Source organism: Camellia sinensis, chromosome 13, assembly GCF_055761805.1.
Source record: "Camellia sinensis isolate YWXY chromosome 13, ASM5576180v1, whole genome shotgun sequence".
NCBI classification, from domain to species: Eukaryota; Viridiplantae; Streptophyta; class Magnoliopsida; order Ericales; family Theaceae; genus Camellia; species Camellia sinensis.
In genome coordinates, this window is record NC_138973.1 from 46,776,466 (window position 1) to 46,803,434 (window position 26,969).

At 30.3% G+C, this 26,969-nt stretch overlaps 2 protein-coding genes and 1 long non-coding RNA gene across 4 annotated transcripts; all 3 read right to left on the bottom strand.

Moving 5' to 3' along the window:
- Positions 1-4,226: 4,226 nt before the first annotated feature.
- LOC145806127 (uncharacterized) lies at positions 4,227-19,561 on the bottom strand. Of its 2 annotated transcripts, XM_082902162.1 has the most exons (10): positions 16,328-16,586; positions 15,201-15,465; positions 14,983-15,085; positions 14,766-14,840; positions 14,345-14,495; positions 14,023-14,092; positions 10,112-12,081; positions 8,280-8,360; positions 5,352-5,474; positions 4,227-4,646 (listed from the first exon to the last, which is right to left on the bottom strand). In XM_082902162.1, exons 2-9 carry the CDS (start codon positions 15,373-15,375, stop codon positions 5,451-5,453), a joined length of 2,649 nt encoding a protein of 882 aa, XP_082758288.1. In that variant the 5' UTR covers positions 15,376-15,465; positions 16,328-16,586; the 3' UTR covers positions 4,227-4,646; positions 5,352-5,450. The 2 variants fall into 2 exon arrangements, with proteins under 2 accessions (XP_082758288.1, XP_082758287.1); XM_082902161.1 differs by having other exon boundaries at positions 15,201-19,561.
- Positions 19,234-19,554, bottom strand: LOC145805357 (uncharacterized). The gene has a single exon (XM_082900479.1). It carries the CDS (start codon positions 19,552-19,554, stop codon positions 19,234-19,236), a length of 321 nt encoding a protein of 106 aa, XP_082756605.1.
- A 1,250-nt stretch (positions 19,562-20,811) lies between the features above and the next one.
- LOC145806129 (uncharacterized) lies at positions 20,812-25,183 on the bottom strand. Its single transcript, XR_014348817.1, has 2 exons — positions 24,950-25,183; positions 20,812-21,036 (listed from the first exon to the last, which is right to left on the bottom strand). It is a non-coding gene; the product is annotated as an uncharacterized LOC145806129 (long non-coding RNA).
- Positions 25,184-26,969: the final 1,786 nt, after the last annotated feature.

Sequence of the window (26,969 nt, forward strand, 5' to 3'; positions counted from 1 at the left end):
GTAGGGTTTGTTAAGTACTTCATGCCTACAAAAAAATCATATTAATCGAATATCAATAAAAATAAACCTCCTATAAAATCATATTAATCGGTTTGATCATATAGTTATTGATATCCGATTAATATGATTTTTAGTAAGAATAAAGTACTCAACAAATCTTATAAAATGAACGGTTTGGATCATAAAAATAAGTCCATAATAAACCTCCAATTGATACACAACAGTTACTATTGTTCTCCTATCTCAATCCCTTCTCCAAATTTATAAACAAACATAATATTAAATAAGTTTCACCTCTATCTTAATCCAATTTCTACCTATATACCCAAAACAAATGGGGCTTAATCAGTGCAATAATAAAAACATTGAAAAAAGGCTAATATAACCAAAAAAAAGTTTTGTGCAACAGGTGAAGGTTGAAGAGGCAGCCCCTGAGGAAATTACCAAAATACCCCAAAAACTTTAATTTTTAATGTCATTTTGCAAGTGTCACATCAACGGTAGAATGGCAAAATACTTATTCCAAACACATTTTCCCATACAAAAAAGCCTAAACATCATTCCAAACCTAACTTTTTTCCACAAATTAAAATAACCAAAACCCACTAATAGCCTATCCCACACAAAAGCTTTTGCTTGGCTGATTTATTGACCATGGTGTTTGGGTGATTAGAAGTATTTATCATTTGGGCCTTTTTATGAAACTTCAGAGAATTAGATGGGTTGCCAATTTGTAGGTCCAGAGAGTCAAAATATTGGGCTGTAATTTGGGGCTATCCATATCGGCCATTTAAAATAGAAAAATGTTTTGAAATTTTAATTTGTAAGTTCTAAAGCTAGTTCTAATGAGCTGATAGTAAGTCTCACACATTGTGATGTGATGTTTTAATCTTGATTTTTTTTCCCTTGTCATGTTATTAGTACTCTATTAGAGTATCAAAACTAATACTCTGAATCATTGTTGATTTAAAACAAAATAGACAGATTTTATGATATACTCCAAAACATTGAAAATCATAACTTTTTTAGGCGGGATTAATACGCTTTTTGAATGAGTTTTTACTGATTTAGACCAACAGCAAGTGTGTGCATGTGTGTTTTTTTTCCCACACAATTTGGAAGCACGTGAAAAAAACCAATTTCATCTATCAATTAGTCAAGGAATCCTTGTAGTGTGTGTGCCCTTCAATCGCCCATCTCAAATACTTTTTCATGATATGAATAATTTATTGTGTAAAACTCTCGTTCATAAGATTATTTATTTAATAAAGTATATTATTAGTAGTTATAAGAATGAATTATATCTGTCTTAAAAATATGAAAGAGAAATATGATTTAAGAATATTTTTTTTAAAAAAAATAATTTGATCCTGATTACTGATATTCGATTAATTAAATTCTTTATATAAATTATTTTTTAATAAACATAATAAATAAATTATTTAAAGCATTCACCTGGATTCAAAGTGAAGCACATGGAAACAAAGGATATGGTAAACAAAGTCCGGTAGGGTGATCGTGGTTGGTGGGTGGAAACTCATTTAAGAGGGAGCAAGCTGAAAACAACTACTATTATGGAGTATGTATGGATTGATAGTCAAAGTTTTTTGCAAAAAATAGTCAACATTGATCCCTACAGAAAAATAGTACCACAACTCAATGGCATAGTTAGGAATTTTGGGTTTATTTAGCAAAACATCATCATCAATGTCATTATATCATATTTTTAATTTTACACAACTAAACAATATTAACATTTATATGATACTTTATAAATTTCATACATTCTCAATTATATTGACAAAACCAATCCAAACTAGTCAAATTACAAATAAAACAAAATATTGGGATATCAAAATCGTTAGAGCGAGTTTTTTTTTGGGAGGGTCGGGGTCAATATGTAAAGTTTTCAGAATGGTTAATTTATGTGTAGAATGTGAAAAAAGGAGAGAAGAGAGATAAGAGAGAAAAAGTGATTGATTGATATATATATATATATATATGATATAAGAGAAGGAGAGATGAGATAGTAAAAATGATTGAAAATAGTTTTGAGAAAATTATGAACCAAATAAATTTTAGATTTTGAGCCTCTTAAAAAAAATTTTCAAAACTAATTTTGTTTTATTTTATTTTTTGAAATTTAGTGGTGTCAACTAACACCACTGTGATGAACATAGCTACTCTCCTACCACAATTACTATGCATTTAATGCACCATTTTTTTTTTATATAGATTTTATTTGGAGTTACGCTTGGTAATCTAAATGAATTATCAAATATCTTATCAAATTTCTTACATGTATGTGAGATCCACCCACATGTAATTTGTGTAGATTCCACACTCATATAAGAGATTTAATAAAATATTTAGTAATTCATTTAGGTCCATAACATTTTTTTTGATATTTGATACACGCTATTAAGATTTCTTATAACTTTTTATAATATTTATTTTTTATTACAAGACATTTAGAAAAGCACAACCAATAGCCTTGTATCTTGTAGGTTAGCCTACCCTCATGAGTCCTCCACTTCCCCAGTAGACTCCCCATGAGTTAATTAACGTTTTTATATCTTATAACTGTAATATTTCCTTCCATCACACCAATCAACCATCCTTGAGTTAAGAATTATTCTTTTTATATCTTATAACAGCTATTGAATGTTGTAATATTTCGATTTTTTATCACATAACGTTTTGTGTGGCTATTTTAGCTAAAAAGCCTAGAGCTTTTTCTTTCCAAACAAGACAACTTCGACTATTAAGAAATTAATGGAATTTGAAGGTCCAAAAAAATCTTAGTTAGAACTTAATAAAGTATAAGTTCATAAATTAGAACTTATGTGTAAATGTCCCTATATTTTATAATTTTGACATAAAAATATAGTTTCATAATTTTTTAAGTTCAATAATTAATTAGTTTTATTTTTATCAATAATCGTTTGGGAAGTTGGGTTTGGATTGGGGTTGGTTAGGGATAAAATAGTTACAAAAAGACAACGATGGTGCTACATGCACCAATTAATATACTAATTAGTGTATCAATTGATAATGTGACATAATTTAATAGGTTTTTGGTATTTGTAATTTGTACACTAGTTAGTACACTAATTTGTGCATATAGTATTATTCAAAAGTCAAAATAGGCCTTTTAGCCCCAAGCTAAAAATTGTTACATTCAAACCATAATCATGTTTTTTTTTTCTCTTACAAAAGTAAAAAAAGCCAAAAAAACACTTTCCAAACGAGATTTTTTAACATCAGGTTAATAGTCAAAAAGTTAAAAAATTAAAAAATCAACCCATATCTCAAACGAAGCTTTAATTACTTGCTAGTTATATAATGAAATATTTGCTATTGTCATCTACTTTTATATTTCAATTTATTTATTTTTTACATTTTCACACCATCTATCCTAATTTTGATCCATTAACCTTACTAAAATAAAAATTAATATACTTATGTCAAAATTATAAAAATTGTTATATTTTCACCCAACCTTATGAAAGGTCAGTGTAATTTACGATTATTATTTTTTTTTTCTTCACTTCTAAACACAAGGATAGAATCACCTACACATTTAATGTGAACCTCATTATGTCATGTTTAAATTGAAAAATATTATCTTTTTTGTTTAGTATGAGAAAAATAGAATAAAATATAAAATTATATCATATATAGCATTACTCTTATTATTTAGAATGAACCTATTTTGTTTTTAAATTGGTCCAATGTTTGTCTCAAATTTTTTAAAGTAATAATCCGCTTATCTGGTTAACTTTATAACTTTTGTGTTTTTTAAACAAAACTTAAAGTTAGTTTAGCAAAAAAAAAATTTACTTGACAATTTTGAAAAGATGTATTATTTCACTTTGTTTGGTTTAGTTTTTAAAATATAAATTAGTTTGACAAAAATAAATATTAAAAAATAATTTTAAATTAAAAAAATAGAAATTTATGTAAAATTTAAAAATGTGAATCAAATTCATTCTTCTAATTGTATCTTAAGACACACTAATTTTGAATTTACATCATCAAATCTATTTGTACACACTAATGTACAAAAGCCATTATTGAGGTCTACACACTACAACACTTATATTAATTGGAATAATGATATATGTATCAATTAATATACTAACTAGTATACTAACAAATGATATGTCATAATTTTAGAAATTTTGAATATTTGTAATTTGTATAATAGGTGAGGTCAGTAATAATGACATAACACTAGTTGGTATACTAGTGTGTATATTAATTGGTGCATGTAATATCACCATATTAATTGAGAATTAAGTGTCACCATACAAAATATGTACACCAAAAACAGTAATAATAAGAAATAAAAAGAATTAAAAATGCAAAAAAGAGGCTAAATATTATTCTCTTATATCAGATAATTAGATCAAATCAGTGGCACAACTACTTTAGTTATAATAACTCTAGTGTGTGTGCATTCTTTAACCTTTTTTTATTTATTTATTTTCTTTCTTTTAATTCCACTAAGGTAGGCCTACGCCTTTGTCTTTGTCCTCCAATCTGCACTTGACACGTGGTCTCACATTTCGCTTCATCCTCTACCCAATCATCTCTCACAAGTGATTGTTGATAACATCTGAACGCCACAAATAACATGAACACTGCATGGGATGTAAATCAATAATGCATGTTAGAAAAACCCAAAAATATTATCAACAATTTATGTATGTGTTATTTATTTTACAAAATTTATTTGCACTTTTTTAGTTTAAATTTTGAAATTTCATGTTTAAGTACTTGTAATTTAAAAAGTTAAGATATATATATATATATATATATATATATTTTAATTTTAGTTTATTTATTTTTTCAGCTTAAAAAATATGCTCAAAAAGCTATATTTTCTAAATTAAGTTTGAAATGTTTTTTTATTTTGTGATATTTTTGAAATGTTTCAAAAAGCTATATTTCACATCACGCTCTCTATTTTTCTGTATATCTTTTCTTAAGAAGTCAAAAAATTAACTAAAATAGTCAATTTCTAAATGCAATTATATGACTCAAATGGATAAACAATACGTAACAAAAAAAAGTTTGATATGTTTTTGCACGAATCAAGGCATTCAGTTAAACACTGTATAATAACCATACGATTATCAAAATTTAACTAAATCTAATATTATGTTTATGTGTTTTTAAGATTTGTCGACTTCACGAAACTACTTATGTTGAGAGAACTTGGGATGAAAAATATATATACTATACATTATTTTTTATAGAAAACCTAAGAGTATGCATTATTATATGTACTTACTATTATTCATGCGTATATATAGGTATGAATGAAATGACAAAAGTGTCCTTACCTGCCCATATGCAAGCTACGACCGATGACAGGTTCCATACAAGGGCAAAGATGCCAAAAGCCACAGCCTTCTTGTGTGAGCATGATTCCCAAACGTCTCTCAATTGTCCAATCCAAAATTTACCTATAATAACAAATAAATAAATGAATAAAGAAGACCGCTCTCATATAAAATATGTTTTCATGTAAATTACAAAGAAATCAAATTTTCCACATAAATTTTATTGTTCAGGTCAGTAAGAAACTTATGAGATCCATATGTGTAGATTTTGCATTGTGAAAATCTTAACCAAAAAAAATTAAACTTTCCTGTAACTTTTGTTTTCTTGGTAAATGAACTGTTAAATTTAAATTTTTCTTGTAAAATTCTAATGTCAAATGAACATAATATATACAAGAAAATAAATTTCTTTTTCCTTTATATATAAAATTCATCACACTTGAACCGAGTTCAAAAGATTGATTTTAGTGAATAAGATGTTTTTTTTTTTAATATATATATGAAAAAAAACTCATCCATATGTATTTGCTTAGAGGCCCATTATTAAATCTATATTCTTAGGGTATGTTTGATTAGCACAATTAATAATGAAAAGATTAACAACCCATGATATTAGTGTAAGATTAATTATCCATCTAAATTAGTGAGATATATAATTACCTCTTGTTCACATTTATTTTACGATAAATATGGAAATATATAATCTCAATTATATGTATGTATTGCGTAATTAGTTGGGAATTAAAAAATACGTCAAATTTGTTTGATAGAATGACTATTAGAATATAATCTAAATAATAAAAATTACAACCAAACAATATAATGTAAGTCTCACAAAAGCCAAAAGTCAATTTTTAATTTATTTTGGATCATATCACCTTTTTTATTTTTTACACATTTTTAAAAAAAAATTAAAAGAATTAATTTTTAACCAACTTCTCAAAACAACCAGTAGATATCACACTGACTCACACTGGCCGGGGTAGAGCATAGAATGCTTTGTGATAAATTCAATGGTGTGGTTTATACGAATGTTTACTTATAAATTAAAACTTGATAATTTAAAAGTCGAAATTAAAAAAAAATTAAAAATTAATTTTTAAAATTTATTTAAGTTATTTTTTATTAATAAATTATAAGCAAAAACGTAAAAGTTAAAAAAAAAAATCGAAATTAGTCTTTTTTTAAACTTATTTAAGTTATTTCTTATTAATAAATTATAAGCAAAAACTATACTAAACAATCTAGCATAGACTCTCAGAATAAATAAAAAAAAAATTATAAGCCGCTCAGATAAATTGCACCAAACAATACCATACTCTAATGTTGCACTATCATACACATACTTGTTGACAAATGTTAAAAATTTATAATTAATAATTTTAAATCCATCCACAATGATTTAAGAAAGAGTTAAAATTTTATGATTGACAAATCAAAAATTAACATTTATCATTTAAAATTATTGTACATCAAATTATATGAATTTTTATTTAGAGATTTTATACATTCTTCACTTAAAAAATACTAAAAAAGAAGGTAATAAATAAATAAAGAGCAAATTATAATAAACTTAAATTATGAACAATTTGCTTTTTGTTCCTCTAAACTTCAAAACTCAACAGTTAAACCACCTTAAAATATTATCTTGTTACAATTAATCATTTTTATTAGAATTTTGTTAGGGATTTACACAAAGTCAAATCATATATAAAGCACATCACACATTTATTTAATTTTTAGGGCAATAATGTATTTATCTAGTGATTCTGTTTGCACTTTACCACTAAGATAAAAAAGACAAAATACAAATGAAATTATTAGATAAGAGTATCATTGCTTTTAAAAAATCAATAACGGATATTATTATTCTAAAAAATAATAAGTGTATCATGTATTTCACACATGAATTGATTTCGTTAAAATTCCAAGACAAAATCCTAACAAAATGTATTGAGTGTAAAATGATGAAAATTCAAAGTAGTTAACTGTTACATTTTGAAGTTCAAAGGGACAAATGACAAATTAATTATATAGTTTAAGAAGGTTTATGGTAATTTACCAATAATAATAAATAAAAAAAATTATGCACTAGTCGTGGGACAAATTCAAATAGTGTCATAATTTGTTATTAATTGATTAAAATTATGGGATCTAATATTCTTTTCTAACCGCTTCGCTTCCTCCGTTTGGAAAGCAAGTTTTGCACAAAAATAACCAAAACTTTCAATAACATCATTCTTTTTACTTTTTTATACGTATTTAATAAAATATTAGTAAAAAATTAATTTAAATAGTCAATTTCCAAACGAGCTCTAAAATCTCGTTTGGAAACATGTTATTTTAATTTTTTTTTTTGAATTTTTTACTAAAATATGAGATAAAAAAGAAAAATGCTAGAGACTCCCAAAAGATTTATCAAAAAAATTCTACCAAATGTCTCACATGGCTGTAAGATTCATACCATGTGGGTCTTATGTGTGTTACACCCACGTGAGACATTTAATAAATCTTTTAAGTCTCTAGAATTACTAGGGAAAAAAAATAGTATATTTGAAATGATTTTTTGACTTTTTACGAAAAAATTAAAAAAAAAATAGAGAAAAAAAAAGGAGAAATCTTTGGCATTTTTATATAATTTACTAATTTTTTTTTTACTTATTTAATGATTTTTTAAAAAAAAATTTAGGTTAAAATCAACGAATAATATTAGAGTTCATAAAAAAAAATCATAAAATATTTCACAAAATTTTTTCATTTTTTAATTAATATATAATATTTTATTACATATATAATCTCACAATGAAAAATCTTCCATAACCATCCTTATAATATTTTCTTCATTATCCCTGTCATTACTCAAAATCAACCCTTCCTAAACAATGCTTGAGAATTACAAAAAGTAAGCATAGTGGAGAGTGTTATTACCGTAGGCGGTGATGAGCGTGGAATACGATGAGCATATCTTTGGTACGCTGAATACTCCAAAAAACTCTGTGCACACCACACCTAGTTGTCACACCACATCTACTAGTCAGCGCAAAACGACAGTCCATAATATTAAATAATTAATGCTCAGAAAATTTTAACTTTTTGGTTAGATTTGTTTGGTTCCCGAGAAAAAATTAGAGAAAACTATCAGGCAAAAATAAGCATTTATGGGATACCCAAGAAAAATTTATCACGTAAAATTATGTAAAAATGCTACATTAGGATTAAACTTGTGGCACATTCCTCGTGTATCAAATTGGAGTTATTGTATAATTATTTAAATTTTATTAACTAATATTTTAACAAATTTTTAACAATTGTCATTGGATCTCACAATAGATCATGCTAATTAATAAATTATTCAGCTTGCTTGATTTGAATTTCTAAAATTCACTTTTAAAAAAATTAATTTTTTTATATTTCATATATTTTTTTTTACTTAATTTTTTAAAATATTCTAAATTAATTTTTTAAATTTCTAAATACACTTAACAAGTATTATATTTATAAAAGAAAATATTTAGAAAATTCAGTAAATATCAAAAATATTTTTTAAAAAATTAAAAATTCAATACATTTTTCATATTCTTGTATATTTATTGATTTTTTAAAATATTTATTTATAAACATTTTATTTTTTAAATACATCTAAGTAAGGTACATCTAAAAAATAAAAAAAAATATTTAAAATTTTAAAAATATTCACTAAAAATAAAAAAAAATTAAAAATTCAATTTTTTAAAAATTAAATCTAAAAAATTGAAACCAAACACAATCATTATTTCTTTGATAGTGAGAATTGTAAAATGATTTAAGCTTTTTTTTACCTAATTTATTTTGCAAAGATAAACATATTTTGAAAATGTTACTTTTTTTATATCGAGTCAATAAATTTATATACACTATAAAAGAAATAATTAAATTTGCACATTTATACATTCAAATTCAATTCGACTAAATATCGTTTGAGATTTTATCGAAAGATAAACAAGTTAAATTTGCACATTTTGAAATTCATTCATTAAAATTTTAAATTAAGCTTGAACAATCTTTTTTTTGAACAACAATTTAAACACTACTATTCAACTTAATTAGTTTACACTGTCTCCGGATCAGGAATTTGAAAAAAAAAAAAAAATTAAGCAAAAATTTAACTTACACTTCGTTAAAATTTCTTTTACATCTTTTTTTTTCTTCAAATCTCATCCCAAATTTGTAATACAAACACACCTTACAATTTTATTTATAATTGATGAGACTCCAATGTAACACCTATATTGCCACTAGGCCAAGGCAAAATAGACTTTTAACTCCACTAAAATGATGAATAATAATGAATAAAAAAGATTAGTAAACAAATTTAGCACCAAAATTTTTAAGAAAATTACTATTTATACTCTACTTTTGCTTTCTATCCTTTAAATTTTGTTCTTAACCAAAACACAATATTGAGTGTGAATAGCCAGTGAGGGGTGTAAATAACAATCTCCATTTTGAAAATTCAAATGAAATCATAACTAAACCAATTTGGCCATCTTCCAAATAGTTATGGAGCTACCAAACCTCGCCAAAACAAACAGCATGATTGCCAACTGACAAGGTCACATTTAAAAACAATAAAAGAACAAGAAGAAAGAATTACTGCAGATCTACACTATAGATTCAAATTATGATACTATAGAAAAGGAAAAAAGAGTTGTCTAAAATTCCTATTGAGTAGATCAAATTCATTTCAAAAGTAATATATAGGATCAAGTTTAAATCTATACCATAGATTCAAATTTTAATATCAATTTTGCCACCTTCAATTCAAATGAATTCCCCCCAGTTCCATCACTCAACCCATCTAAATTTTTGTTTGGGCCATCCAAAGATTTATTTGAAACCAATTTTGCTTTTGTATCTACGGATTCATCCAAAGCCTTAGTGGACCCTGACTTCACTTTACTCAATTGAACTAAATTCCTCTCGTTTCCATCATCAGATTCACCAACTAACTTCTGGGATTCAGACTTTGCCTTCCTAGCCTGATTTGGGTTTCTCTCAGTTCTTTCAACAAACACATTTAGCTCCTTAGATTCCTCAGATCTTGTCTTCATTTTGTGAAATGAGCTTCTCTCAATTCCATTAACAAACACACTTAGTTGCTCAGATCTTGATTTCTTTGACTGAACTGGGTTTTTCTTGATTCCATCAGTAGATACACTCGACTCCTTACACTGTACATCCAAATTCTTGTTTATTTCAAATCTTTGCCTTGCAATCTGAATTGGGCTTCTCTCAAGCCCATCAGAATTCTCAGATTTCCATGTCTTCCTCTTGCCACTGACCCCAATAGGACTTGGTTTTGGTCTCAAACTTTTGTCACCACTCTCTTCTGAGTTCTCTTCTTCACCATGGAAGATTTTGAGTCCTCCGTTGAGTTCATCACTCTTTATTCTGCTCTCCCATGTTATGCGCTTTCTTCTACCCACCTCCATTTCCTTATAACCCTCTCTCTCTCTCTCTCTAGTTTCATCAGATCTAGTCTCCGCAATTCCAACTGGGCTCTTCTCAATTGCCACAACAAACTCAACAAAAGCCTCGTTCGACTCCGGTTTCGCCACCTTCAATTCAAATGAATTCCTCCCAGTTCCATCACCCAACCCATCTAAATTTTTGCTTGGACCATCCGAAGATTTATTTGAAACCAATTTTGCTTTTGTATCTACGGATTCATCCAAAGCCTTGTTGGACTCTGGCTTCACTTTCCTCAATTGAACTAAATTCCTCTCGTTTCCATCATCAGATTCACCAACTAACTTCTGGGATTCAGAGTTTGCCTTCCTAACCTGATTTAGCTTTCTCTCAGTTCTTTCAACAAACACATTTAACTCCTTAGATTCCTTAGATCTTGTCTTCATTTTGTGAATTGGGCTTCTCTCAATTCCATTAACAGACACACTTAGTTGCTCAGATCTTGATTTCTTTGACTGAACTGGGTTTTTCTTGATTCCATTAGTAGACACACTCAACTCCTTACATTGTACATCCAAATTCTTGTTTATTTCAGATCTTTGCCTTGCAATCTGAATTGGGCTTCTCCCAAGACCATCAGAATTCTCAGATTTCCATGTCTTCCTCTTGCCACTGACCCCAATAGGACTTGGTTTTGGTCTCAAACTTTTGTCACCACTCTCTTCTGAGTTCTCTTCTTCACCATAGAAGATTTTGAGTCCTCCGTTGAGTTCATCACTCTTTATTCTGCTCTCCCATGTTATGCGCTTTCTTCTACCCACCTCCATTTCCTTATAACTCTCTCTCTCTCTCTCTCTAGTTTCATCAGATCTAGTCTCCACAATTCCAACTGGGCTCTTCTCAATTGCCACAACAGACTCAACAAAAGCCTCATTCGACTCCGGTTTCGCCACCTTCAATTCAAATGAATTCCTCCCAGTTCCATCACCCAACCCATCTAAATTTTTGCTTGGACCATCCAAAGATTTATTTGAAACCAATTTTGAGTTCTCTTCTTCACCATTGAAGACTTTGATTCCTCCTTTGACTTCATCACTCTTCATTCTGCTCTCCCAAACAGAACCTGCCACCACACCATTTCTTGTTGTGCGCTTTCTTCTACCCAGCTCCATTTCCTTATAACTCTCTCTCTCTGTCTGTCTAGTTTCTCTTGTAATGAGTACACCAGGGTCACTGGAATAGGATGAGCATATCTTTGGTAAGCTGAATACTCCAAAAAACCCTGTTCACACCACACATAGAGTCAGCGCAAAACGACAGTCCATAATATAAATAATTAAATAATGCTCAGAAAATTTTAACATTTTGGTTAGATCTATTTGGTTTTCAAGAAAAAATTGGAGAAAATTATCAAGCAAAAATAAGCATTTATAGGATACCCAAGAAATATTTATCACGTAAAATTATGTAAAAATGCTACATTAAGATTAAACTTGTGTCACATTCCTCGTGTTTCAAATTGGAGTTATTGTATAATTATTTAAATTTTATTAACTAATATTTTAACAAATTTTTAACAATTGTCATGGATCCCACAATAGATCATGCCAATTAGTAAAATTATGCAACTTGTTTGATTTGAATTTTTAAGATTTATTTTTTTTAAAATTAAGCTTGTTTTTATTTTTCAAAAAGCACTTTTTAAAAAGTTATATTTTCTTATTTTTTGTGTCTTTTTGTTTTTATTAATTTTTTTTAATATTTTAAGCAATTTTTTTACTTTTTAGACACACATAGCATAATACACCTAAAAAGTAAAAAAATTGTAAAAAAAATCTTTTAAAAATTCACTAAATACCAAAAATATAAAAAAAAATTCAAAAATTCAGTACCATTTTTATATTTTTATGTATTTATTAATTTTTTAAAATATTTTTTCACAAATTTTTTACCTTTTAGTTACATCTAACTAAGGCGCATCTAAAAAAGTAAAAAAAAATATTTTAAATTTAAAAAATATTCACTAAAAACAAAAGAATACGAAAACCAAAAAACTCAATTTTTAAAAAACTTAATCCAGAAAATTGAAACCAAACGCACTGAATTTTTTTTTATTTTTCTTTTCTTTTTTTTCACTATTTTTTTTTAAATATTCAAAGTAATTTTTTTTAATTTTTAAATACACGTAACATAAATACACTTAACAAATATAATATTCGTAAAAAAATATTTAAAAAACTCACTAAATACCAAAAATATTAAAAAAAATTAAAAAATTCAATACATTTTTCATATTCTTGTATATTTATTGATTTTGTAAAATATTTATTTATAAATATTTTATTTTTTAGATACATCTAAATAAAGTGCATTTAAAAAAAGTAAAAAAAAATGTTTAAAATTTTAAAAATATTCACTAAAATAAAAAAAAATTAAAAATTCAATTTTCAAAAAATTAAATCTAAAAAATTAAAACCAAACACAATGATTATTTCTTTGATAGTGAGAATTGTAAAATGATTTAAGCTTTTTTTAACCTAATTTATTTTGCAAAGATAAACATATTTTGAAAATGTTACTTTTTTTATATCGAGTCAATAAATTTATATACATTGTAAAAGAAATAATTAAATTTGCACATTTATACATTCAAATTCAATTCGACTAAATATCGTTTGAGATTATATTGAAAGATAAACAAGTTAAATTTGCACATTTTGAAATTCATTCATTAAAATTTTAAATTAAGCTTGAACAATCTTTTTTTTGAACAACAATTTAAACACTATTATTCAACTTAATTAGTTTACACCGTCTCTAGATCAGGAATTTGAAAAAAAAAAAAAAAACATTAAACAAAAATTTAACTTACACTTCATTAAAATTTCTTTTACATTTTTTTTTTTCCAAATCTCATCCCAAATTCGTAATACAAACACACTTTACAATTTTATTTATAATTGATGAGTCTCCAATGTAACACCTATATTGCCACTGGGCCAAGGCAAAATAGACTTTTAACTCCACTAAAATGATGAATAAAAAAGATTAGTCAACAAATTTAGCACCCAAATTTTTAAGGAAATTACTATTCATACTCTACTTTTGTTTTCTATCCTTTAAATTTTGTTCTTAACCAAAACACAATATGGAGTGTGAATAGCCAGTGAGAGGTGTAAATAACAATCTCCATTTTGAAAATTAAAATGAAATCATAACTCACCCAATTTGGCCATCTTCCAAATAGTTATGGTGCTGCCAAACCTCGCCAAAACAAATAGCATGATTGCCAACTGACAAGGTAACATTTAAAAACAATAAAACAACAAGAAGAAAGAATATTGGAGATCTATACTATAGAAAAGGAAAAAAAAGTTGCCTAAACTTCCTATTGAGTAGATCAAATTCACTTCGAAAGTAATATATAGGATCAAGTTTAAATCTATACTATAGATTCAAATTTTAAACATTATTCTGATATTTTTTCTGAGTATGTAGCACTTGTTACTTGATAAACTATAGAAAATGAGTGAAATGAAACTCACCTTCATTGTAGTGGCAGGATCTCCACAAAAAAGGGTTCTGAACTTTAGAAGAAACTCATTCAAATAAGGAAGAATCATTTTTACTAACCATACTGCCTCTTCTTCCCCAACAATGTAGTCTTGGTTTGTATCATCTCCTCCTATAACTCCCCTGTTATTTTTTTTCCAAAATTATAGCAAAAAAAAAAAAAAAAAAGAAACCATCAAACAAGTCTTTAATTAACTCCTATGTGGTAAATGAACTTTCCCATAAAAATAAAAAAGAATAAAGGGAGTTTCAGATGAATAGGAAACAGACAAATAATCGAAAATCAATAAGTGAGAACTGTGCGAAAATGACACAGTTCTCCCTTGCACCTACTTAATTTGCAATTATTTTGCTCTTTTTCATTTATCTAAAGTTCTTCATTTAATAAATTACCTGCAAATAATGGATTTGAATAAGAAGATTGCAGCAAGATAGACAAGACCCAGATAAGAAACCGCAGTTATGAAGCTGTAAAATCATCAAAGAGTGTTTTTAGCTCTGTGCTCTGTTTTGAAACAGGAGATGAGTAAAATGAACAAGAAAAATTGGATAATGAGCATGGTTAGAGTAGTTGTGTTGTGTCATATGAGCTTGGAGTACTATTTCTGACCTGATATTGATATCTTTGGTGTAAGATGATGCAATTATGATAAATGTTCCAATACCGAACATGAATGCTGATTTTGAGACATCTCTCCACATAACCAAATCAGCTGTTAAAATTTAACAAACATCACAAAATGAATGCTTGAAAATGGAGAGGTATAGTGAAGTAGCATCCAAAAAAATGAAAAAAGAAATCAAATCCATCCATGAGTGAAAACTTGCCTAAACTCTGCAATTTATTATGGGTTTGAGAAATCCTCTGGAATCCAGTCTGGGTTTCAGGACGACTTTCTTCCGAGTTCTCTTCTTCACCATGGAAGATTTTGAGTCCTCCGTTGAGTTCATCACTCTTGATTCTGCTCTCCCATGTTATGCGCTTTCTTCTACCCACCTCCATTTCCTTCTAACTCTCTCTCTCTCTCTCTCTCTCTAGTTTCTCCTGTAATGAGTACACTAGGGACACTAGTTTTTTCTTTGAACGGAGGGGCTGTGGTTGTTATCAATGAAATAGAGTAAGACTTTGAGATGAAGAAATGGTGAGGAGAGAGATTTTATTGGCCTTATTTGGTTTGTGTTTCCTAAAAATTTTTGGGAAAAATTCCTTAAAAATTTTTGGGAAATATTCCCTACAAATAAGTTTTCCAATGTAATTAAATCAAACAAAATTTTCTAAAATTTTTTTCCAAAACTTGTGAATAATTGTGAATTTCAAATTAAAAACAATAATAGTAACCCAGAATTTGATTCACAAATATGATTAAGCATGTTGCAAAAATAAAAGAATGCCATAATATGAAGTTGATGGTTCACAGCTGCATAATGAATATTCAGTACAATATTTGGATTGAATTACTATTAGTCTGGGTTCATATTCTCATAATTCAAATCATTTATATTTAATTGATTGAAAAATTAAAATCATATAATTTTATTACATTTATTTTCAAAAGTTGAATAGTGTGATTGTGAAAATAAATTGTTAATTTTTTCAAAGACAATTATAATGAAATTATATAATTACAAATTATTATTTTTTTCATGAATAATTTATGCATAGAGGACTACAAATAAAAGGTTCACATGAAATTAGACTCATGGTAGACTAGACTGCAATTGTCTTTGTATTTTATTATTTTTAAAAAAAATTGAGTTTTAAGTTGATTTTGAATGTTCAAAGTAGGTCTTTGAACTTGAAACTTCATTCAGATATGAAAATAAATAAATAAATAAATAACTGGAAACCTCTTTTGAAAATTACATATGAAAAAAAAAAAATAAATAAAAACTGGAAACCTCTTTTGAAAATTACAATGCTTGAATGATTGGAGATGGACTGTAGTAATACCAACATTTTCAATCGTTGCAGCTCATTGGCAACTGCAGTAGATGCCCAGCAATAGTCACTTTCTTTTCTTTTCTTCTTATTTATTCTTCTTCTTTTTCTTTTTTCATTTTTTCTTACAAAACCAACAATAACCACCACCAGTTGAATTATAATGTGTAGAGTTTTTTTTTTTTTTTTTTCTTCTTCCCTCCGCCATGCCTTTTTTGAAGTTCAATCCTGGCAAACGAACTAACTGCCATTCTTGCTCCTGTTGTCAGTAATGCTATGACCGCAAAAAACATGTAAAGAAAAGTGAACCAAACAATCAATGATATGTTGTCGTAAAAAAAAAAAAAAATTATGATATCAAAACACTTTACTCTCGTGCATGAATGATGCTCAAACACCTATCAAAACATCGATTACTTGGTTTCCATATATGAAAATAGCAGATCTATATGTTTTCAACTAGCAGCAATGGTTAAATTCAAAATTCTCACATAAACTCTTTCAATCAGATTAGGAAGAACCTGCGAGTAAGTTATAACCCTAATTGTTTTTTGGCATGACAAGTTTAAAGAGGGCGACATTGGTCAAATACAACAATGACACAGCTTTTGGAAGGGAAAGTTTTAGAGCATACTTCACAGCGATGGGATAGTGAATACACAGGGGATACAGGCAAAATAATAATTTGTATCATGGAAACAATGCTCTATATGTTTGCTAACCCTCTCTGGCTTCTATCAAACAAATGTGGCAAAGGAAGACTAAAAACGGTTTACACCAAACACAACACAAAAAGATGAAGAAACAAAACAAGACTAGAGAAGATCCAACTAACCAACAACTGATAAACAATTTCAAGTTTCCTATCCTTTTCCACTGATTCTTGCTATCAGAGACAGAAAGATTCGTAATTCTACACCAAATTCCTGTCAAAATGGTTACTATCATTCCATCAGACATTAAGCCAGAAAGAAACCACTAGAAACAAAGTTATACAACAAAACCTAGTTTATTTATAGTTCTAATGGTAGAGTACACTTATATGCTTGAAATACTAATTCAAGGCAAAGGCTGGTTTCAGGGCCAAACTTTACTGCATTCCTAATCCAGAGCAGGTGAACTAGCTTATAGAATTTGGATTTAGGATTTGTAACCATTCCACATTTGTTTGAAAGAAAAATCTCAACCATCCAATATACAATGCCAATAACTCAAGACCCACCAAGTGGTTGTGAATTCATGGATAGATTGAGATAATTAAGGATAAACATGTCTATTATATTTGCAAAAATTCTGGCTCCACCTATGTCCACTGTCTCCTCCACTTTATAATAACACCTATTAGGTTATGTATGAAACCTCTTTTCACCAAATTATCAATAGTAAGAATGGAGTCCAAACTGGATTTCTAAAAAATAATAATAAAATGTTACTTTTGTTATAATTCTCGACTTCCAAAAGATCTTCAATGGGAAACAGTTCCTCGTCCCACCAATAATCAAGGAATCATAGGATTTGAACAAGAAAATCCAATTTCCATGCTTCCGCCTCTTCCTATCTATCCACTATGTTTGATGGAACATCAGATCTCATAAAGGAGCTCAGAAAGCTCAAAAAAGTCAACAAGGCCTCCACACCCACCTCATATGGCTCTCAATGTACCTTAGATGTCCATCCTCCTTGGTCCACTCCAAACTTGCAATCAATCACCCTTCTGGCTTTTCCCATAATTGGTGCTCCTCCTTAACTTAATATTATTATTATATTTTATTTATTTATTTTATGATAAGCAACAAAGACTCCTCTACATATATCTCCATAGGCACTTCCCCAGTAGTGTTTGATTGAACTGACAAAAATGGCGAAGGCCCAAACCACCATCTTCAATAGGAACACACACATTCCAATCTACAAGATGAAATTTGAACTCCTCTAAACCTCAAAAAAAAAAATTCTCAACTTGTCAAAACTCTTTCCACTGATGCAGGTAGAGGGAATAGAAACATCAAATAAATAGGTAGACTAGCCAATGTATTCTTGATAAGAGTAATTTTATCTCCCTTAGATAAATATTGTCGCTTCCACCCTACAAGCCAATCTCAAGGTGTTACATAACCTCATCCCAAATAGCTATAAACCTTCTAAGTTGAAGGAAGACCCAAATTTGTATTTGTTGAGAGGGATCCCACTCTCAATCTCAAGAATTCGGCCAGTCCTCGAACATTTTGAATCTCTCCCACTAGAATGAGCTTGCAGTTCCCAATGCAGATGTTCATCCCAAACACTACCTAAAAAATACATCAAATCACACTATAGACATGTCAATTGTTCTTCTTCTACAAAAGAAGATGATAGATCTCCTCCACTTCACTTCCTCTTCCCTTTACCTTCCTCTTCCCTTTACCTAAAAGTCAGCCCTAGTGCAAGAGACTCCAGCCACTGTGGTGTCTGGGGAGGATCATAGGTAAGCTAAGCTTTTTATCCATTTACCTCGTATATTCGTTTCCCTTTCTAAATCGCTACCCAAAATTCATGATTCAAAACACAGCCTTAGAGATGAATATTAACCCCTTACCAAATTAGAGATGAAGTTACTGAATATATTCCTAAGTACACTCAACAGTACAAATACAAACACTGGAAGGGTATAGATGCATATATCAAAATTAAACAGAATAGCATATGCAAAAACTAAAACTGAACTAATCAAATCAAAACCCAATTCTTAAATATGCAAGAAAAACACAAACCTCCACAAAAACAGCCAAATTAAAACTAAGAAGTACAATTTTAAATTTTTTTTTTCATTCAAGTTCAGTGAATTATACCAAAAAAAAAAAACATCTTGGATTTCACTCAGTCAAACTCATAGCAAGGTCTCCGAAATTTCTTACAATCTTCGGTAGCAATTTTTGCCCCCTCTCAGAAGACCACGCGAAACTGAGGAGCATCGTCGCCACTGGCCGGTAAGATCTCCCAGCGGCAGGGTTCGAGCTCGTCGGATACGGGACAGTACCCGGCCAGGGTGACCTTGTCGGTGGAAGTGGCTACCGACCCGAACTCGAAGACCGTGACGTCGGGCGGCGGAGCTCCGGAACGGATGACCTCCACAGCGCCGTTCATACCCGGGACCTCGGATTGCTGGGGCAAAGGCTTGTCCTTCGGGACGGGTTTCTGGGTGGGTTTGCTTCCGGAGGAGGATGGAGCCTCCTTCTTTCCTCCCCACCAAGATAGAATCCCCATGTTAGTTGTGTGAATGAAGAGAGATAACGAGAAAGATATAGGGCTGACCCGAAAACTAAAACAATTGCAACCTGCTCCGATTCAAATCATAGCGGTCGATTTTGTTTGATTTTTTACTTAGTGCACGTCTGGGGGATTACAATAATAATTAAAAAGTTAAAAATTATTAAAAAATTAAAAACCAAAGAATAATAAAGGTTCCGTGGGATAGAGTTTTAAAATTATGATTTGATAATAGAGTTGTATTTTAACTTTGTGAGTTTTGAAATTATGATTTAAGTGTAAAAAATTTGTTTAGTTATGAGTTTTGAAAAGAATTTGAATTGAGTGATGTGACATATGATATTGAAAAGTGTTTTGAAAAGCGAGCGTGGAATTAATTTTCTAAAATTGTAACCAAACAACACACTCAAATTAAGGGATAAAATTAAACTTCAAAAACTCTATCAAACAGAGCAAAAATTTATGATTTTTTAACTCCTAACCAGTAACAGTTTATCCAATTGCGCAACCCGCACAAATCTAACCTATCCGCATGCATAAATAGGGCAAGTCCGGGTCTATTTTTACATTCAAAATTGGGTTTGGGTCAGATCTGAATCTACCCGCGCAAATCCACAATCCGTCTACAGATTATGTTTAAAATAAAAAAAATAAAAAAAATCTCACTCATGTTGAACTAAAAAAATCTTCATTCTTTTGATCATCTCCTCTCTCTCTCTCTCTCTCTCACTCTCTCTCATCTGGCCCTTGTCTTTTTTTCTCTCTCTTTCTTTCTTTTTCTCATCTCGCCTACTTCTTTCTTCTCCTTTCCATCGTCATCACCACCACCATCTCTCGCCCATTGCTCATTGTCTATTTCATCTCCTATTTGTTGCCATCTCTTTCCTCTCCTCTACTCTACCATCGTCGTCGTCTCTTGTAGATCAGCCCCTTACTCCATCGCCAATTTATCACCTACCGCATATCAACCCAGCCATGTCGTTGGTTGCTTGCCATTGTCCCCTCCTCTTCTCCTTGTCGTCGTCGACCAATCGCAAACCATATCTAGAAATGCGAGATCTAGAAGATATAGAAACTACACACACACTATCACAACCCAAACCCGCCCCTATGGGTTTAGCACCATGATCGGCCAGTAATCCGTGGATTACCAAAGGCCTCTGAACAGATTAGCAAATACTAAGGGGCTGCGAAAGCAATAATACAAAATAGACAAGGTCCAATGAGCTGTGATAACATACATGAGACGGAACATTTCAAAACTTATATATATACATAAGCATGCCAATCAAAGGACACCAATATTTACAAAGTATTACATCCCAAGACCTATCCTTACAACACATACAGAGACTAGCATGAGTACAAAAACAGCCATGGCTTTAAACTCGATCGGAACCTCCTCGGGGGCACAGCGGTTGGCTGAAAAAAACGAAACAGAAGGCCGTTAACTCTGGCCCTGGTCACATGCCGGCTCACCTACATACATAATATAAACTGTGAACGAAAGCCCAATGAATAATAATAGAGTAAAGGGTTTCAATGAATGAGTTCATACAGATTCGGAAATCATAATTCAGTTCATATCAAAATCATAGCTTGTCCAGATCATATACAGACAGAAATCATAAGTCATGATTAAGTTTACGTGATACATCCATTAGCATTAACAGAACAGAACCGAACAGAACGTATACACGTGGGGTTACGAATAACCAGTTCCATAAAGGAACCTCCGGATTCGGGTAACAGAACAGAACAGAACAGAAGCAGAGCCCCCGTGATAGGGCCTCCGGTACGGGTAACAGAGTGCAGACAGAAACAAGTTCCATAAAGGAACCTCCGATACCGGGTAACAGCTAATAGATATCACATGATGCTAAGGATGTCACGAATACATATCAGAAATTGAACAATCATTCATTGTACAGAACATATCATTTCGGAAAACAGATCTTGTTTTATCACACAGAAAATAGATACAGTTGAACATAACTTTACTAAATTATTACTGACAGTTGGCCTTGAAACAGACAGACGGAGCAGATCGATCACACGACGCGCGACACGTGACCTACATCACACATAACGAACACACACTTGAAACACACATTCTAATTGTACAAAACTTATGTCGTTGGTTCTTAGTGCGTTTCTAACCTTAAATCCTCACTATAGAGTCTTAAACATGGCCAAAGAATGCCTAGGATGGAATGAAGATGCAAAGATGCCTTTGGAAAACATTTCTCAAATTTTGCTGAAAATAAGGTCCACGCTCGAGCGTGGCTTTCCCCACTCGAGCGGACATGCAGGAAAATGGATCTCCGCTCGAGCGTGGAATCCTCCGCTTGAGCGGGCTACAAACTCATGAAAAAGTGCTAGATGCGTGAAATTCATGCTCGACGGGCGCTCGACCCCCGCTCGAGCGTGTGACACAGACCCTCGCTCGAGCGTAGCTTCCCCCGCTTGAGTGGACTGCAAAACACACAAACTTCTGGGTATACGCATTTCACGCTCGAGTGTGACTCTCGCCGCTCGAGCGGAAGTGCATGTACTCAGGCTTCACGCTCGAGCATGGAAGTCCCCGCTCGAGCGTGGGTCAAAATTCTGAAAAATCCAGATTGACCTCCAAGCATGGAACTCGACCTTCAACCATCCAAAACTTATTTTTGTGGGCAAAATCTTTGGAAAACACTTAGTAACCCATAAAACGACATGTTTAAAGCTTCACTTTAAGAAATCATGGCCCAAGAGTAAACCAATTGTACAAAATTCAACTTGAAACTTGAAATTAATTTCATGCACATGACTTGTATGCCAATCCTTGAACTCAAGTCCTCCAAAACATGATCCAAAACAAGATTAAGCTCAAGAATAAAATGAATTCACGGACTAAAACCAAAATGTAGACATGCATGTGAAAATTCATGAAGAACAACTCCAAAATCCAAGAATATGTGCATGCATGCATGAATTCACTCTCAAATCCAACTCTTAAAACCAATTCTAGACTTTAAACTCTAATCTTCCAAGAACCATGCAAGAATTAAACTTAAATGCACAATTGAAAGGAGAATCTCCTACCTTAAGCCTTGAATTCCAAGCCTAGAAGCTCAAATTTGTAAAGCCTCTTCAATTCTCCTAAGCTCCAAGCCAAATCTCTAGATGAATCCTATTTTCTCCTAGCTCTCTCTCTCTCTAGTTGGTTTTGACAAGGAAAATGGCTGAGGAAATATGTTTCAAAGTGTAATAAGGTTGGTCTCCAAATCAAGCCACTAAGTGGCATAATGGTAGATAAGTCCAACTAATGTAATTTAGCTTTATTTAATCATACCAAATCAAATTTAAATTAAATCTAGCATAAAGTTACATAAATTCTATTTATCACATAGCACTAATTAATTTCGAAATCGAGCGCCGATAAGGCTTTCAATTCGCAATTCAAAACTAAAACATGAACAGATATTTTTACGCCTAACAGATATAAACACAAAAATCACGCAATACTCATGCAAATTAGTTCCAAATCCTTCCTAGATTATTGTTAGGCTTAGCCAAGCACGAATTAACATTAATCTGGGGTCGGGATTATTACGCACACACACAAAAAAAAAAAAATTGTTTCATTGCACGATCTTCATTTATTTATGGTTTGCTGGTTGTGTTGTGGGTATGGGTGTTTATTGAGTGGGTTATACAAGTACCCCCCCCCCCTCTCTCTCTCTCTCTCTCTTTGTGGGTCATAATTTTTAAAGCAATTTTGACTATAAAGTTCTTCAACACCAGTTTTCATTGTTAGGTTGGAGAAATTTTGTTTGTTTGTTTGGTTTTTTTTTTTCCTTGCAGATTCAAGGTTTGGGTGTTTCAGGCTTGGCTGTGGGTTTGCAAACTTTTGTTTGTAATTTTTTGTTTTGTTTATTTAATAAAAAAAAATGCTTTCATTATTGCTTTGTTTATTTAATAAAAATGTTGCTAGAATTCTCCTTTGTCTTTTCATTATTTTATGGTTTCAGAAAGTGGGGAAGGCGAAGGCCCCAATGCAAAAGCCCAAAAATAAAATTTCAAAAAAATATATATATATTTCACAAATCGTCCACAAACTGCTCGCACAACCGCATGACCCACCCGTTCAATCTACAACCCACATTGCGAGCGGGCGCGGTTCCATTTTTTCCCAACCTGCACCCCATTGAGTGGGTCTAATCTGTCATTCGAACCGCACAGAATCAATTTGTGAGCACCCCTACTAACCATAGTTAAAAAGTTATAAAAAAATTCAAAATATATATGAAAAATTCAAAAATTTTAGAAAAATTCAAAAAAATTTAGAAAATCTTAGAAGAATCCAGAATATTAGAAAATTTTGGAAATATTTAGATATATCTAGAAGGTTCCAGATGTACTAGAATAGTTTAGCGAACTCTAGAATATAACAGAAGGATAAAGGGATTTTAGAATATTTAAGAAGGCTAATGATGGTTCTTGGATCAAATTAATCTTATACTGTATAAAGGGAAGACCCTCATTTTAGATAACACAAAAATAAGACAAGGAGTTTGTAATGAGAGTAAAGTATTGTTAATATTTTATAATCATGTCCCTTTTTTGTTATTAATATTTATTTGAGTATGAACTTGTTGATAATAGTGTCAAATTTATTAGGGTATGTTTTGTACTCTACTACATCATATATTGGTATTAAACTGAACGAAATGAATAGAGCTATGCTTATGGAAGGAAAAGACGAAAAAAAAAATTTACTACCCGTAAAATGAAAGTAAAAAGTAAATTCTGCATGAGCGTCATCTCCGCCCACATGACCATTATTGTTATCACTGCCATCATTATTGCCTCTGTCAGTGTTACACCTCATGGAGACAAAATTTTGGCTCCTGAAATCGGTATTGATTTTTCCATTATAAACATGTAAACACAACAAGGGAAGTAGGAGAAACAATTCAATACTTCTAGGCGGATTTGCTTCTGGAGGAGGATGGAGCCTCCCTCTTGCCTCCCCACCGGGATATAATTCCCATCGCTGATGTTGGTTGTGAGAAGAGAAAGAGAAAGAGAAAGAGGGAGATATTAGAGGGTTGACCCAAAAACCAAAACAATTGCAAACTCATACCATATAAAAATTTCTCCTTTTATTATTATTCATCAATTTTTTTAATTTAATTTTTTTTAATTAATTTTTTTACTTTTTATTTTTTATTTTTGAAAATTGAGGAAGAAAACAATTACATTTTCAATGTGGAGAAAATCAATTGAGAGATATTTATCCATCCCTAACACTTGTGTAATACATATAAAAAAATAAAAAAATAAGAAAAAAAAGCACAAAACATGTTTATCGAAACAAGAAAACAACCACAAGAATCAAATCATTTACATGATAATTCATCTATTGACGACGATCATTCATTGAACTTATCTCAATTTGTTCATCACTGCGATTGCCTTCTTCTCCTTCTCTTCTATCACCAATTTATCACCACCGCAATTCCCGTCGTTTTCTACGTCTCTTTTTTCCTCAAGAACTGCCATTTTTGAATTCAACTGAGGTCTTGGTCAACTCTAGAAAACATATAGCAGAGCAAAACATGTTGCGCAGTCCGTGAACCTCATTTCAGGTCCTATTTTGATGAGCTAAATCGTTGAAAATTTAAAAAATAACGAGAACAATATACTTGTAAAAAATCAAGTTGATCGGATATCAATAACATATTCATCAAATAACATTTGTATTTAGTTTGATACATACATATTCATTTTTTTTTTTATATAAAAATGTTATTTGATAAACAGGTTATTAATATCCAATCAACTTAATTTTTTACAGGTATATTGTTCTCAATATTTTTTAAATTTTGGGCAAATTACATATACCCCCTCGAGGTTTGGCTAAATTACAGATATCCCCCTGAGATTTGAGAAATTACGAATTCCCTCCTGAATGCTATATTTGCATAAGAAATTAGGGGGTAATTTGTTATGAAATATAAACCTCAGGGGGCAAATTGTTATGAAAATACAAACCTCAGGGGGCGGGATGTAATTTTCGAAACCTCAGGGGTATCTGTAATTTAGCCAAACCTCGAGGGGTATATGTAATTTGCCCTTAAATTTTCAATAATTTAAATTATCAAGATAAGACTTAAAATGAATTCTACAAACCACATAACAGTCACTGTTGTGCTCACTAACTCTTTTTTTTGGAATTAGGCATTGGTGCGTAATAATCACCTCTTCTGCACTGTGGGTGGAACTCATTGGTTTTGGGTCCCAGACTAAGCTAGACAAAAAAAAAAAAAAAGGAAAATATCACCACACTTAGTTGCTGAAAAAGTAATTCGAAATGAATGAAATTTTTTATAAATATTAATAATTAAATTTATAATATATATATATATATATATTTTTTATAAATTTGTATTTTTGTTTCCAACATCACTAGAATATAAAAACCTCATTAAAAAAAGCTAGTCGTATTTTAGCCCACAAGCCCGCATCTCACCACCAATATCCCCTCATGAAATTAATTACAAATTTTATTACTAATATTAATAACTAAAATTATAATTTTTTTCAAATATATGCAATAGTTTTTTAAATTACCACTTAGGTTAATTTCCCCCGTATTTATCTCTCTTTTTTTATCTTTTTTTCATCATTTTAATTTTTTTTCTTGAAAAAGTGTGTTTTTGCTGTGGATGTATGAATTTGAGACAAATATATAAGAGTGATTATTAAGTGATTTTGAAATGTTATTCTATACTATTTACTATTTGACACTTATTAAATTGTTTTTCAAAAAACTAATAAAAAATACTAGGTCCCATTATTTTAACTAATGAATATTAAATTACAACATCACATAGATTTGTTGTAAGCTCACCAAATAAATTTTTGGTATCCGGTGGTAGGAGGTGGGTTCTTTTGAGAGAGAGAGAGAGAGAGAGGGGGAGCAATTAAAATTTCTTCAGCTTGACAAAAATTAAAAATTAAGAATTAAAATGAAAGAAAGACATGTTAAGCTATTGACTATGGAATTTTTTTTTTCTTATATTTTCCTGGATGATGCTTCAAAGCACCACTTTAAAGCAGATGATTCTATTAGTAGTCAAGCCTGGCATCAATCTATTATTTACTCCATTTTTATGGTGTTTATTTGGCCAGGCTGAATAAGAGAATTATAATATAATAAATGATTAGTCTTGAAATTAAAAATGATTGTATTTAATTATTAGTTTAATCTTTATATTTTTGTAGCTAAATGATAGACTAGTAAACCTATTAGATATGAAGTCTAACTTCATGCCTCAATTCCGTCAAACAAATATCCTCTTATTAAATTAATTGATACACTTGTTGGATTTAGGATTGTGCAAAATACTACTTAATCTGTTAAA

Bases quoted from the DNA above. Each gene is read 5' to 3' on its own strand.
- LOC145806127 (XM_082902161.1), bottom strand. From the start codon at position 15,375: ATGGAGGTGGGTAGAAGAAAGCGCATAACATGGGAGAGCAGAATCAAG. The intron at 15,086-15,200 runs GCAAGTTTTCAC...AAATTTTAACAG, and splicing joins TAATAAATTGCAGAGTTTAG to CTGATTTGGTTATGTGGAGA. The intron at 12,082-14,022 runs GTGAGTTATGAT...TGGTGTGAACAG, and splicing joins TTGGAAGATGGCCAAATTGG to GGTTTTTTGGAGTATTCAGC.
- LOC145805357 (XM_082900479.1), bottom strand. From the start codon at position 19,554: ATGGGGATTCTATCTTGGTGGGGAGGAAAGAAGGAGGCTCCATCCTCC.